The 14,793-nt window shown below is 44.6% G+C and overlaps 1 protein-coding gene across 2 annotated transcripts in view; it reads right to left on the bottom strand.

Moving 5' to 3' along the window:
* ACBD6 (acyl-CoA binding domain containing 6) overlaps positions 1–14,793 on the bottom strand; it is a 140,213-nt gene that overhangs the window by 63,320 nt on the left and 62,100 nt on the right. For both annotated transcript variants that reach the window (XM_007061152.4, XM_043553034.1), the window contains exon 5: positions 7,786–7,891. In XM_007061152.4, coding sequence (XP_007061214.3) covers positions 7,786–7,891 — 106 coding nt within the window. The remainder of the gene's footprint in view (positions 1–7,785; positions 7,892–14,793) is intronic.

The following is a 14,793-nucleotide window of genomic DNA, read 5'->3' on the forward strand; positions in this document are numbered from 1 at the left end:
AATCCAGTAAATTCAGCAGTTCTGAATGACTACAAAACCAACGCCCAAGAAGCTGCTGCTGGAGATCCTTTCTTTTGGATGAGATGAGAAACCGAAGTCAACTGATCATCTGTAATCATTAAAAATCGTGTGCTTTTTGCAAGAGTATGGATTTAAAGCCTTGGGCCAGCTTCACTTTGGGTAATTGTGACAGAATGTATCTCTGTGTCCACACCCTACACACTATTTTGATAATCTTTACACAAAGTATGCCCTGTGAAATATCATCTGAAAACTCATAATTTGCTGGTCAACATTAACCTGATAAAATGTGTGGCAACATTGTATGTGGAGTTATAAGATTTCCCTGTACAATGTTATTAATGCATGTTCCAAACCATAGCAGAAGTTGGCAAACAGTACTGTCTTAAACAAAGGAATATGTGCTCTGCTTAATGTGGATTTAAGTAGTAAACAAAATCATCAAGCAGGAAATGTAGACAAAGAAACCTCAAACAGGTGAGGAAAAGCATTAGGGAATATCCTTTCCCATATCAGTTGTAAACAGTGGTAATACTGGGCAATGTGTCGATCTTGGATATCGGCTATGCAATCTGTAAAATCTTCTAGTCTGTACAGTAGTTAATTTATAAGAGTCATTACACAAGTTCACCCTGCACACTAGGAGGATTTTCCAGACCATACACATTCGCATTTCTTGGAGAGTCTCCTCCCCTCCATCACAACTTCATTATGGTAGCAATGTTTATTGGGCAATGCTTAATCACAGATGCGTCTAAATTGGCATGAGTAATTCAGAATGTGAAAATATATGCTGTAGTGATGTCCTTCTTTAATTAAATGCAAACAAAATCTAAGTTGCCTATTTTTGCTGTTGTAGCAGCACAACAGAGGATACACAGTTGTTGCAGAAGTTATTTGAGAGGATGCAGTTTTCTCTGCCCCTCAAGTCTTGAATAATAAGCATAAATTTAGCCCCAGTGTATTGACCCTGCCTCTTAAATCTTCCATGTCTCGCTTGGATTACCATTGCCAGCTTGGCCAGCTTCTGTAGCAGTTTCTCAAGCCAACAGCATATAAATTTTGTTCCACCATGAATCACAGGTTGTTCAAACACAAAGTGGGGGAGGATGGGTTATCTCTCAAATATTTTTTTCAAGTCCCAGTAGAAGCATGTAGGGGAATAGTCTTCATTGCAATTAACCCAGAGAGAGAAAGAGGACTATAGCTAAACTGAATGGATGTCTCAGCATAAAACTGATTTGGACTCTAATTGCTTTCATAAACCTGAAAACGGAGCGTGTGTGTGTTTGGGGGTGGGGTGGGGAGTCAAGAAAGATGCAATTGTTCTTAAACGACATTCTTTTCCCATCATTCCTAAAAATACCATGGTGCTATTTATGTTGGGAGCTGGAACATGATCCTTTTACATTTAAGGCTCCAACCCTGCATGGACAATTTCAGAGAAGCATGGCTACACTGACACTGCTCTCAATACAGGAGAGGGGATTACGGTGGCATGAGGCAGATGCTCTTTGTTAAAGGCTTTGCACCCGCTTAAACACAGTGCAGAGGAAACATTTATTTGTTTACTTGGATTTCTACAATAATATAAAAAAGGAAGCTTCTACCCAAAGCTCTAGGTGCCCTTGACATAAGTTCCCAAAACAAAAATAAAATAAAATTGAACAGCTGAGGACACATTCTAGGAAGATTGCAATGCCTCTGAAAATAAAACAAAAACAAAATAAAGCTGGAAATGTATTCTTGTTAAAAAGGCACCAAAATCTCTTTCTTATCAGGATATGCCATGAACTCCAAAGTGACAAAGTATCTAAAATGTGACCCTATCCTTTACTTTATTATTTCCCTTTGCATACAACCCTGTATACAAGGAACCAGTTGCTTTCATCTGTGCCTATATCTTTTAAACCAACACAGCCTACGCTGCTGAATTTCAGGCAATTTAGAAATAGTGAATGGGAGCCTATACATAATAATTGTCATCAGACACTTTATATAATCCTCTAGGACTTTGCTTAATTCAAACTGAAGTTTATTGTATCTGAACTATTAGCCAGTATTCTCGTTGGAGAACTGAGAAAGAACAACCTATTCTTTTCTTTACATGAGAAGACTGTGTATGTAATTAGATTTAAAATTGACAAATTCTATATGGTTTATTCTAGTAGATGTGGTTAGCATAGATTTTTAAAATATATTCATTTCTAGCACCCTATTCTGAAATCGTTTTGCTTGTAATAAGTATGACTTCTCACATTATGTACGTATCACTAGAATTTTATCTTGTATTTCCAAATTGGTAGGAATTATTTGCACAAAATGGAGAGGATATAATTATAAACATTAATAAAGTATGTGGAAAAAAACTGAACTGTTTAAAAACTCATACAAGAAAAGGATGTGCACAGATTCATTACAAAATTATGCACTGTATAAGCAAATTCTATTCCGTAACAAGTTAATTCCTTAGGAGCTGGGCTTATTTGCATATATCTGCACTTCCATTTTAAATTTAGGAGAGATACAAGGTAGGTAATAACTTTTATTGGACCAACTTCTGTTAACCAGGAAACTAGGTTATCTTCCCCAGACCTGAAGAAGGGCTCTGTGAAGCTCAAAAGCATGTCCCTTCCACCAACAAAAGTTGGTCCAATATAAGATATTATCCCACCTACCTTGTCTCTCTCAAATCCTGGGACTGACATGACTACAACAGTACTGCAAACATTTAAAATGTATATCCATTTAAAGCAACAGTGTCAGGTTGGTTCAGCTGCACAAGAGATGTATCTTTTGGACTTGGCTGCACACATTTGCACCATAACACTAAAATGATTAATAAAATTATAAGAGTATGTCTGCATATGCTTTTGGCCTACCAAAGGTTCAACAGATACTATGTTCTAAAAAATTTCAGCTGAGCTGCAGGATAGAGAAAACAAATTAGTCTCCAGCTTGTGGAGAAGGAATGTGGTTTTAAAAAAACAGCAGTTTTTTCAGCTCATTAAAAATATAGTGACATTTTGGTATTCATGAAAACGGGGGACTAATAGTACCATTTAGAACCAATCACGGGGTAGATGGATGCTAAGCAAACTTCATAATGCTCTGCCAAAGCACTTGTATGCATAACCAACAAGAAGGTCAAAATGCCTGAAGCTGCCAGTCTTGTCTATCCTGGGGTTTGGACCAGTACAATTTTTCTGTGAAATTCTCTAATGTAGACAAGGCTTCAGAGAAGGATTTCATAATATGGTGTTGAAAAGTCCTCTTGATGATGAATAGTAGATAATGCTTACTAACTGCCATATGCAAAGAGCTGCTTAATTTCTACACATTTCTTCTCTCACTGAAAGATGCATCTCCTTTGAAGAAAACTACTCTGGGTTGCATCCTCAACTGCAACTGAGATATACTCACTTCATCTGGAGATGGGGCAAAGGTGGCTTTCAGCCAAAGCTGGGGCCCTCCAGCAGGGCCTGATTAACCTTTTGTGGGCCCTGGTGCCAAGCATATTTGTGGGCCCCCATGTAGTCACTGTGGGCTCCGAGTGTGGGCCTGGTGGGCAGGGCCATTGGTGTCATAGTATACCCGGTACTGAATCTCAGAGACATCTTTCATTTTGATCACATACCTCTGGATGACTATATGCATTGCCATATTACACAGTTCCCTCAGCCCCCAGTTTTTCTCATTGAGCTGTACACCCATGGGGGTTTACCAGTGTCCACAGTGAGCAGACCTTTCAAAGTGATCAGGGGAAACTCCTGACAGATTGATCTCTTTCCTCATTCAGACCTTCTATAGCCATGTCTCTGGTACCACCCTGTATCACCAGTCACTGTATGTGGTTCTGGTCTCAGCTCAATAAAGTTCCACAGCCAGCAGATACCTGATTAATTCTGACAAATGCCTCCCTCAGCACCCATCCTGCCATTTGAGCAAGCCACTTGCAAACACCGTTTCCCCAAAGTGAGGACTTAGCTCCTGGGAACCTGAAGTCACCAGCCTTTCTCCCTCTGCTCCCATCTACATGCTAGTCTAGTACCTGGTCACCACCACCTCTCCCCATGCCCGTTTCCCTTCTACATGGGATGCTATTCTCCCCTGCAAACCTGACCTGCTTCCTTTTTCCCTGCTTCCCTTGACATTCCTTTCCTATGGATGATCTCTGTTCCTTGAAAGAAACTGGAGTTAACCTATCAGCTCCTAGCTTAATGGCCCCCAGTAGTCACAGAGCCACCTGCAGCTTCTCTGGCTACAGCCATGGGGCCAATTGCCAGAGGCCAGCCTTAGATAGCTGTAGCCACTCGTCTAAGGAGGGGTGGCAATTCCAAGGCTGAGCATGCTTGAATCTTGGATGATGGCACTATGAACTCTAAATCCTCAGCGCTGGCCCTAGGCAGCTGCAGACTCTGCAGTTAGGTACTTCCTCCTCTAGGCCATAGCTTTAAGTACCTGAGATGCCCATCTCCTGCAGCAGAGGCCACCAATTCCCACGCACCCCTCAGCTAGCACATAGTCAAGCAGAAAGTGTAGCCTGAATGATTTTGGAGGCTGGAGTTCCAGAGGATTCCCATCCCTGAGCAGCAGCTCCGCAACAAGCTCACATGGCCCCCCTCCGTTGTGGGACCAGGACCCTATGAAGACAATGGAGTTACCCTGTGTATAATCAGTTCTGTCCAAAGCCCGCTGAAGTGAGCGGGAGTCTTTTCATTGTCTTTAATGGGCTGTGTGTAGAAGCAAAGGACCCCATTCTAGACTCTAGGAGCAAAGTGCATTCTATGCTGCACTGGTTTACTATTGTAACAGGAAGGTCTCACATTACCAAGTGAATAAGCAACACCTACAGCACCTAACTTTTTCTGAGAGGCTTCCCACCCAATTACTAAAGGTAAACCTGCTTCGCTTACCAGGGCTGAAAATATCAGGTAGTATGGTCACAAAAGCAAGGCACTTCTGAATTCAGTAGGAATTTTGGATGTGCACAGAACACAGACAAGACTAGTTCCCGCATGGTTACAAAACTGCAGTAAAGGGGAACAATTTTCAGCTTGTGTGATTGGAGGATATCCATAATAATATCCATATTATAAGACTGTCCTACATAAATGAGGAAAAGTTGAGGTGTCTTTGTTATTCTTTTGTTCCACTCTTCGTTTCTGTGGGGAATTTGCCAAAGCAATATTACGGTGGTCTTTTTAAACAAACAAAACTAAAAAAAATGGTAATGGCTGTTGAAAATAGCAATTCCAGCCCTAGTTAGCACTGGGAAGATATCAGCATTTGTTGCTCAATTTTATCCTACTTTTTCTACAGCAAACAACAGTGGATCAGGATATTTGATTTGGAAGAAATGAAGTAACAGCAGCTTAAATTGAGCTTGAGCACTCCTGAATTTTGAGGGTGTTCAAATCTAGAAGGCAAGCGCTATATTCCCTTTCTGAATATTAGAGAAATCTGGAAAAAAAAAGCCGATTTCTGCTTCCATGGCTCAGAAGTGGAAATCCTCCTGTACTGTACCTAAAGCTGCCCAGGTCCTCTAGTAGAGCCTCCCTTTTCTTACTTATCATTTTAAGTTCTAGTGGGATCCACATACCTCCCTTACTAGGCTTCAGATAGGGAAGTCTACTGTCCATTTAGTCCAGCCAGTTCCCTCTTTGGGGGCTGCCAGGCAAGGTCACACCAGCATCCCTAAGCCAGTCTGGGGAAGTCTTCTGAGGGTGATATCTGGGCCAAAGCCTTCTACTCCTTGGGCATACTTGTTCCCTACTCACAGTGCCACCCCCTTCTAGCAGCCAGCTCTCCATTCACAGCAAGCTGCAGTGCATGGGGTCTCACAGCTTCCCCACTCCCTCCCCCTTTGCTGTTGATAGCTACCAAGGGAATACTGGAAAATGTAGTTCCTTCCCTGCTCCAGGGCTGGCTCTATAGGTGGGAAGCTGGCCAAAGAACTACAGCTCCCAGGGTGCTGTGGGTTCTCAGCTCCCATGCTGGATCCCTGCTGCTCTGAGGCTCAGGTTGCAAAGAGGGGAGGAAGTGAGTGTTATGGGCCCCCTTCAGAGCTTGGAGCCACTGGCGCCATGGTAAATCCGGTACTGATCTCCAGCAGGTAGGGGCATCCCAGAGCCCCTCACCACAACTTACAGCAGCCTTGGGGCTGACAGTCAGGCCCTAAGTTTTTACACTGTGCTAATTCGGAAATGGCCCAAGAAAATTATACCAAACTTTTAAAGGAATTGTGATCTTTTCAAATAAACTTCTGGCTGAGAACAAGGATGGGAAATTTTAACACAAAGGGGAACTTTCAGGGAGCTATAAGCTTCTGGAAGATGAGGAATATAAAAGAGTGCCCCTTCAGTCAGAATAAAGCAATACACTGACTGCTCATACTACAAGATCTCAAAAGTGATTTTTTTATTACTAAACTACACTGTAGTTAGTGAGAGCAGCTCTGTTATTTCTGGGCTTACAACGTACGCTGGCTGTTTAACTTTGTAACTTGTAGTCACTAGCAGGATTGATGGAGCTCAGTGGTGCTGTTGTTATAGTGCCTCTGCGTGGCAAACAGTCTCAGTTCATTTAATCTATGATGTGAAATTCCAACCCTGATTTTACCCTCCCTTCCTTTCCCCCTAAAAATTAATTCACATCAATTCCTGATTAATTATAAAAGCCCCTGCCATCAGCATTCAGAGCCCCAGCCGGGGCTGTCATGGCTCAGAGGGCAGAAATCTGCTTAGAGCTACAGGAGAACCCAACTGAATTTGTGGCGTCTCAGTCTATGAATGTGTAAGCGCTTCATCTGTTTGCCAAAACACAATGCACTGGGAAGCAGCGGGTAAAGGTAGCTGTATGTATTATGGAGCAGGGCTAGGTGGCAGTGTATAAGGGTTCAAACCAATGTGATAAAGATGGGAGATCATTAGTTACAGACTGATTGAACAACAGAAGTGTATGTGTCCATTCAAGTGTTTTCCTTTACAATAAATATCTGTATGGAAAAATAAGACCAATTCGTAATATAGATACTCATTTCCTTCTTGATGCTGTTGTCAAATTACTAGTCAAGGTCATGTAAGTTCTTTCCCAGCTTTGGGATCTAGTGACATTGCTTTGACTCTGATTCTTCCTTCAAGGGCTTACAAACAGGAAAAGCACTGGATGGTGGTCACACTTTTAGTCAAGCTGACAAATCTAGAATTATACTTTCGCCTTCTGTCTGGCTAATCGAGGAGAGACAATGACAAGTTCCAATATTAAGTACTCTCCAGCCTTTCTGATCTAAGGCTGTGTAGCTCTGGATGGAATCACACATGCCCAGACTAGTTTATCTTGAATGGACTGGCAGACAACACTCACTGGCCAATTCCAAACAAAAAAGCCATTGTTTCCTACTTTTGTTCAACCAAGCTCATTGTACTGAAGGGGAAAGGGCTACTGGGCACCAATGTGGCTCTGTTAAGCTCTTACTTTGAATCCCAGCTGGCATTTTCAAGATACTGCAAGAAGGAAGCATCCTGGCACTGATATGGCATTATTGTTAGTAAATCGATACTACTAAAATCCCAGCTGAAACTGGAATGGAATTGCTATTTGTTTTCAAATGGAATACACTGCTGTCTCAACCAGTAGATGTTTGGCCAACTATTTAGCACTTGTTTTATAACAATTCTAAATTGGGAATTTAGAAAAAGGTCTGGGGTGGTGAAATAAAACACAAAACCAACACAGGATCATTGGGCTACTTTTTCACCATACCTCTTCATCTTTCATATTCACATCCACTTTTTTTGATTGTATGGCTTTGGTTACATGGTCAATGTTGTTTTCTCTGCAGTAATCAAATATGTTCTTGTCTTCCTCCCTAATTAGGAAACAAAAGCAAAAAAAGGGGTCTTATTGGATAAAACAAAGGCTACACACATTAGATGCTAGCTGTGCTGCAGACACACTCATTTTAACAGCATCACTGCAGTGGAACAGGTTTCCAATGTTTTGCACGACGACTAATATGTTTTGTCAATATACGATAGCTCAGCCTGCTTCTCTAGAAAACACAAGTTCGTTTGAACAATATGCTGAAAGAAAAAGACATGTATACTTAATCCAATAAACTCCCACAAAGAATCTGGAATGTAAGACCATGCAAGTCTTGGCATAAGTCATTTCAAATCCTACTGATTACATCAAGGCGAAATATGGTCCTTTTCTTTTCTCAGCGATGTAGGCAAACCCCCATATAAATGTCACGTGCCTTTTCTAATCTTCTCCTCCTTCATCGCTGGTGACAGAGAGAGAAAACTTTCTTCTTAGAATCAGCCTCCTGCCTGCCAGATTCCTTCACTGAGGTGTCTGGGACACTATAATTCACTAAAATGGAAGTGACAAATCTGGCAAGAGGAGAGACTGGATAACTCTGAAAAGATTCCATATGCACATATCTCTTAGCCAACAATAACTGGAAAGGGGGTTCATGGAAAATGACATTTTAAAATTGTTTTAGGGGTTCTCCATCATCTCCCAAATCTTGATAGGCTTCACATTACAACAACATACACCACTAAGTGGAAGATGGCCTGGATCCCCCTGACTCCCAGCAACATCTGTGTGTGTGTCAAATAGAAGATGATGTTCAAGAAAGAAACCAAGACCCCTCACTCTTCCAAGGAATCAGATACACTGTCTCTGCCATGCAGAATAGGTAGAGCCCCGAAAGTCTGCGGATATCCACTATAGATCTGCAGATATTTGCATCCATGGACCATTTTTGCAGATCGGATGCAGATACAAATTTTATACCCACGCAGTGCTCTAGAAATAGGGACTGACTTTGTGACCCAAAATGAGACCATTCCTTGGACAGCTCTGCTGAAACATTATTTAAAGTTGTGGTCACACATTCTTTGGGGTAACGTTTCAAAGTGATATGCAAAGATTTCATATTTCACCCTGAAAATCCCACTGACGTACAATGGGAGTTGCCCAGGTAATCCAAAGCCATGATTATGAAGATTTATCTCCTTAAGTCTAATGCATGGTGAAGGGCCATTTGTCATCCCCCATCATGCACACCTCTCTGCAGGACATGATAAAGCTCTTCCAGGCTGCCATAAGGGGCTGTAAAATGTCGTTAACTCTGTTAACCATACTGTTTCATATTGGCTGGTAAGAACAGAAGGCTTAATGTGTGGTATCACTCCTATCATTTAAAGATCTATTTATAACTCAAATACCTGCAGCACCTTAACTTGTAGATTCCCCTGCACGTGAACAGGCCTGAGTGAATGTGCATCAGCCAGTTTCAACTTGGGCCACTGATCTGAGAACAGTCGAGCTTTGTGTCAATCTTACCAATACAGACCAGTGTAAATCATAGCAATCATTCATAGACTCACAAAAGAAATACCTGTAGTCAGAGCCCTGGTGACACTCCAAGGATCTCACAAAGGCCTTGTCTACACACAAAAGTTGTACCACTTTATCTATACCAGCACAAGCCCCTAGTGTGGATGCAGTTATGCCAGTATGGAAAGGAGAATAAGCTTATACTGGAATAAGCATTTTTATAGCAGTAGACTGTGTCCACACTAGGGGCATGGCTACACTTGCAGATGTAGAGCGCTTTGAGTTAAACCAGCCTTTGTAGAGTGCAGTAGGGAAAGCGCTGCAATCTGTCCACACTGACAGCTACAAGCGCACTGACGTGGCCACATTAGCAGCTCTGGCAACGGCCACAGAGAGCAGTGCACTGTGGTAGCTATCCCAGCATGCAAGTAGCTGCAACATGCTTTTCAAATGGGGGTGGGAGGGTGGGGTGGAGTGTGACAGGGAGTGTGTTGTGTGTATGTGGGAGGAGAGAGAGTGGGTTTTGGGGGGGCTGAGAGCATGTCAGCATGCTGTCTTGTAAGTTCAGACAGCAGCAGACCCCCTCTCCCCCCCCCTCACACACACACAGCATTCCACAGTAATGGTTGCTTTGTCTTGGAGCAGATAAGCATGCCAGCTGTCAGAAATGGAGCTTTCAAAGGACATATCCGCATTCCTGCAGTGATTCCAAAGCAATGAGAAGAGTGGCCACTTGACTTAAGGGGATGTGATGTTTCCGGAGGCTGATCAGAGCACAGTAATGCAACACCTCTCGCCGAGGCAAAGTACCAGGAGCGCTCACTTCTCGCCGAGGTGGAGTACCAGGAGCACTCACTTCTCGCCGAGGTGGAGTCAGAGCGCAATTTTTACTTTACTCTTTTGTCTTTCTGTAATTTGTTGTGAATTATGCTTTGTTCCTCAGCTCACAATTACTTTTTGCTCCCTCCGTGTCAATGAAGCAGTTAAAAAAAGAAAGTGGTGATCCTGAGCTCCTGCTGTAGAAAAAGTGCCAGGACTCACTTCCTCTGACCTCCGGCTCACTTTGAACATTGCCTCTTTGGTATCTCACTCCTCTGCTTTGCATGCAAAGAATCCTTTCCTCTGTCTTGGATGCACAGCACACAGTTGTTGACTAGAAAGGTTCAAGGTCTGATAGTTCATCTATAGGACTGGTATTTGGGAATGCTAAAAGATACTCCTCTGACTTCTGATCAGGTCTCAGATGAACAGTCTTCAGAGTTCTAGTCTGTATGCTAAACACAAACTCCCAAGCAACAACCACAGCTTCATTAGATCCAATCATTAAGAGCTCAGGTTCTAAAACATTCCTATTGATAGCTGAATAGCAGCTATACACTTTTTATATTTTCACTTGATTAAGAGAACGACAGCACTAATGTTTAACATTTTGGCTCTATCAGTAGATTTTCTCTTTGGTTCACAGAAAAGAAATCCAAGTAAATTATTTTTTATACAAGAGGTCAGATCTACACTAGAAGAGTTATACGGATATAGCTGTGTCATTGAGGATTGTCACTTTTTACCAGTATAAGCTCTAGTGTGGATACAGTCAGACCAGTACAGCTTATGCTGATTCCCAAAAGGCATAAGCTTTACCAATATAAGTACTATTATACCCATATAAACCTCTTAGCATGGATGCAACTTTGGGTACATCTACAGTACAAAATTATATCGAATTTATATAAGTCGATTTTTCAGAAGAGATTTTATACAGTCGACCGTGTGTGTCCCCACTAAGGGCGTAAAGTCGGCAGAGTGCGTCCACAGTACCGAGGCTAGCATCGACTCTCGGAGCAGTGCACTGTGGGAAGCTATCCCACAGTTCCCACAGTCTCCACCACCTATTGGAATTCTGGGTTAAGCTCCCAGTGCATGATAGGGCAAAAACAGTCTCGTGGGTATTTCTGGGTGCATGTCGTCAGTCGCCCCTCCCTCCGTGCAAGCTATGGCAGACAATCGTTTCGCGCCTTTTTTCTGCCATCGTCAACCGTACACCACGGCTTCCGCTGCCAATCTGTTCGCCTGCTTTCCTGCAGCAGATGGTGCAGTAGGTCTGCAAAACTCTGCTGTTCTGCAACTCATACAGAAGGCCTGAAAGCCATCGTAAACCATACACCGCTGCTTCCGCTGCAACTCTGCTCTCCTGCTCTCCTTTGTTTCGCGCCTTTTTTCCTGGATTACCCGTGCAGGCACCATAGCATGGCAAGCATGGAGCCCGTTCTGCTCACCGCTGCAGTTGTGAACATTGTAAATACCTCCCGCTTTATCCAGCAGTATGTGCAGAACCTGCAAAACCAGGCGAGGAAGCGATGACAACGCGATTACGATAGTGATGAGGACATGGACACAGACGTTCCTAGAAGCATGGCATGTGGCGATTGGGACATCATGGTGGCATTGGGCCAGGTTCATGCCGTGGAATGGCGATTCTGGGCCTGGGAAACAAGCACAGACTGGTGGGACCGCATAGTTTTGCAGGTATGGGATGATTCCCAGTGGCTGCGAAACTTTCACATGCGTAAGGCCACTTTCATGGAACTTTGTGACTCGCTGTCCCCTACCCTGAAGCGCAAAGATACCAAAATGAGAGCAGCCCTTACAGTTGAGAAGTGAGTGGCGATAGCCCTCTGGAAGCTTGCAACACCTGACAGATACCTGTCAGTCGCGCATCAGTTTGGGGTGGGCAAATCTACTGTGGGGGCTGCTGTGATCCAAGTAGCCAACGCAATCATTGACCAGCTGCTATCAAGGGTAGTGACTCTGGGAAGCGTGCAGGCCATTGTGGATGGCTTTGCTGCGATGAGGTTCCCTAACTGTGGTGGGGCGATAGATGGAATGCATATCCCTATCTTGGCACCGGACCACCAGGGAAGCCAGTATGTAAATCGCAATGGGGACTTCTCGATGGTGCTGCGAGCACTGGTGGATCACAAGGGACGTTTCACCGACATCAACGTGGGATGGTCGGGAAAGGTGCATGACGCTTATGTCTTCAGGAACTCTGGTCTGTTTGAATAGCTGCAGGAAGGGACTTACTTCCCAGACCAGAAAATTACTGTTGGGGATGTTGAAATGCCTATAGCTATCCTCGCGGACCCAGCATAGCCCTTAATGCCATGGCTCATGAAACCGTACACAGACAGCCTGGACAGTCATAAAGAGCAGTTCAACTATAGGCTGAGCAACTGCAGAATGGTGTTAGAGTGTGCATTTGGCTGTTTAAAAGCGCGCTGGCGCAGTTTACTGACTAGGTTAGATCTCAGCAAAACCAATATTCCAATTGTAATTGCTGCTTGCTGTGTGCTCCACAATATCTGTGAGAGTAAGGGGGAGATGTTTATGGCGGGGTGGGAGGTCAAGGCAAATCGCCTGGTGGTCATTTTCGCACAGCCAGACACCGGTGCGATTAGAAGAGCACAGCGGGGAGCGCTGCGCATCAGAGAAGCTTTGAAAACCAATTTCAGGACTGGCCAGGCTACGGTGTGATAGTTGCGTTTGTTTCTCCTTGATGTTACCCACCCCCTTTCTTGACTCTAATTGCCTGTAAGCCAACCGCCCTCCCCCCTTCCATCACAGCTTGCAGAGGAAATAAAGTCACTATAATTTCAAAACCATGCATTCTTTATTAGTTGATTAAAAACACAGGGAGATAAAACACAAGGTAGCCCGGGTGGGGTGGGACGGGGGGGAGGAGGGAAGGACAAGACCACACTACAAATCAAAATTTAGGATATGCCAGCCTTCTGCTGCTTGGGCAATCTTCTGGGATGGAGTGGGTGGGTCCCCGGAGCCTCCCCCCTCGTGTTCTTGGGCGTCTGGGTGAGGAGGCTATTGAACTTGGGGAAGAGGGAGGCCGGTTATACAGGGGCTGCAGCGGCTGTCTGTGCTCTTGCTGCCTTTCCCTCATAAGATCCACCAGACAGCAGAGCATGTCAGTTTGCTCCCCCATCGGCTTGAGCATGGCATCCTGCCTGCTCTCATGGCGGTCACTGAACGCTTTCCAGGACTCTGCCATTGTTTCCCTCCACGCATTCAGCTGTGCCCTATCAGTGTGGGAGGACTGCATAAGCTCTGAAAACATGTCGTCCCAAGTGCATTGTTTCCACCATCTAATCTGGGCCAGCCTCTGGGACAGAGCTGATAGGCGGCGCGTTGAAACATTTGCACCTGTGGGAGGAGAAAAAGGGAGAGTAGAAGTTTAAAAGACACATTTTAGAGAACAAAGGGGAGACTGTTTCTCAGTGAAACAAGCAATTCATAGTACCTAACACGTGTTATTTCTGTACAAGGTCGCATTTTGCCTTTTATACTGAGTGACTGCATCACACGCGGCTGGGCAACAGCATTCAGCTTGCAGGCAGCCATGGTAAGCCCTAGGGGCACGTGGAGTTCTGCTTCTTCTGCATTCCTTACAATGCTTTCGAACTGTGGTGCCCTCCTATCCCAAATCAAGCAATGCCTGGTGGATTACCATTTAAAAGGAGGGCCTGTGGTCTCTCTGGGATGTCTCACACACACACCACCCCGCGCCCTTTAGGCCAAACGCCAACAGGCCAGTGTGGATGGGTTTCCCGCCACCCCCACCGTGGGGCTCTGACCCTTTAAGCCAAACGTGAACAGATTTTTCCTGTAGTTATACTGGACGCAAATGCATCCCAAGTCTTCAGGGCAAATGAATCAGTAAACACACTTTCTTTTAAACCCTGCATCATATTTACAAAAGGTACACTCACCAGAAGTGCCTTCTCCGGCGTCATGGTCCCAGAGGGTATTGGCTCCAGGGTGATGAACAGTTCCTGGCTTCCGGGGAGAACGGATTCACTGCTTGCTGCCTGTGCACTGTCCTCCTCCTCCTCTTTCTCCTCCAAAAAATCATCCTCCCCGCTCTGCGAGAGTCCCCCCTTGCAGGTGCCACGGACAGTGGTGGGGTAGTGGTGGTGTCCCCCTCCCAGAATTGCATGCAGCTCATCGTAGAAGCGGCATGTATGGGGCTGTGACCCGGAGAGCCCGTTTGCCGCTCTAGTCTTTTGGTAGGCTTGCCTGAGCTCCTTGATTTTCACACGGCATTGCTGTGTGTCCCTGGAGTAGCCTCTGTCCGTCATGCCCGGGGAGATTTTCGCATATATGTTTGGGTTCCTTTTTTTGAAACGGAGTTCTGCCTGAACAGATTCTTCTCCCCAAACAGCGATGAGATCCAGTACCTTCTGCTCGGTCCATGCTGGAGCTCGTTTGACATTTGGGACTGCATGGTCTCCTGTGCTGGTGGACTCCGCATGGTCACCTGTGCTAATCTGGTCGCCACGCTGGCCAAACAGGAAATGAAATTCAAAAGTTCCCAGGGCTTTTCCTGACTACCTGGCTAGTGCATCTGAGTTG

This window comes from Chelonia mydas, chromosome 8, assembly GCF_015237465.2.
Source record: "Chelonia mydas isolate rCheMyd1 chromosome 8, rCheMyd1.pri.v2, whole genome shotgun sequence".
In the NCBI taxonomy this organism is placed as follows: domain Eukaryota; kingdom Metazoa; phylum Chordata; order Testudines; family Cheloniidae; genus Chelonia; species Chelonia mydas.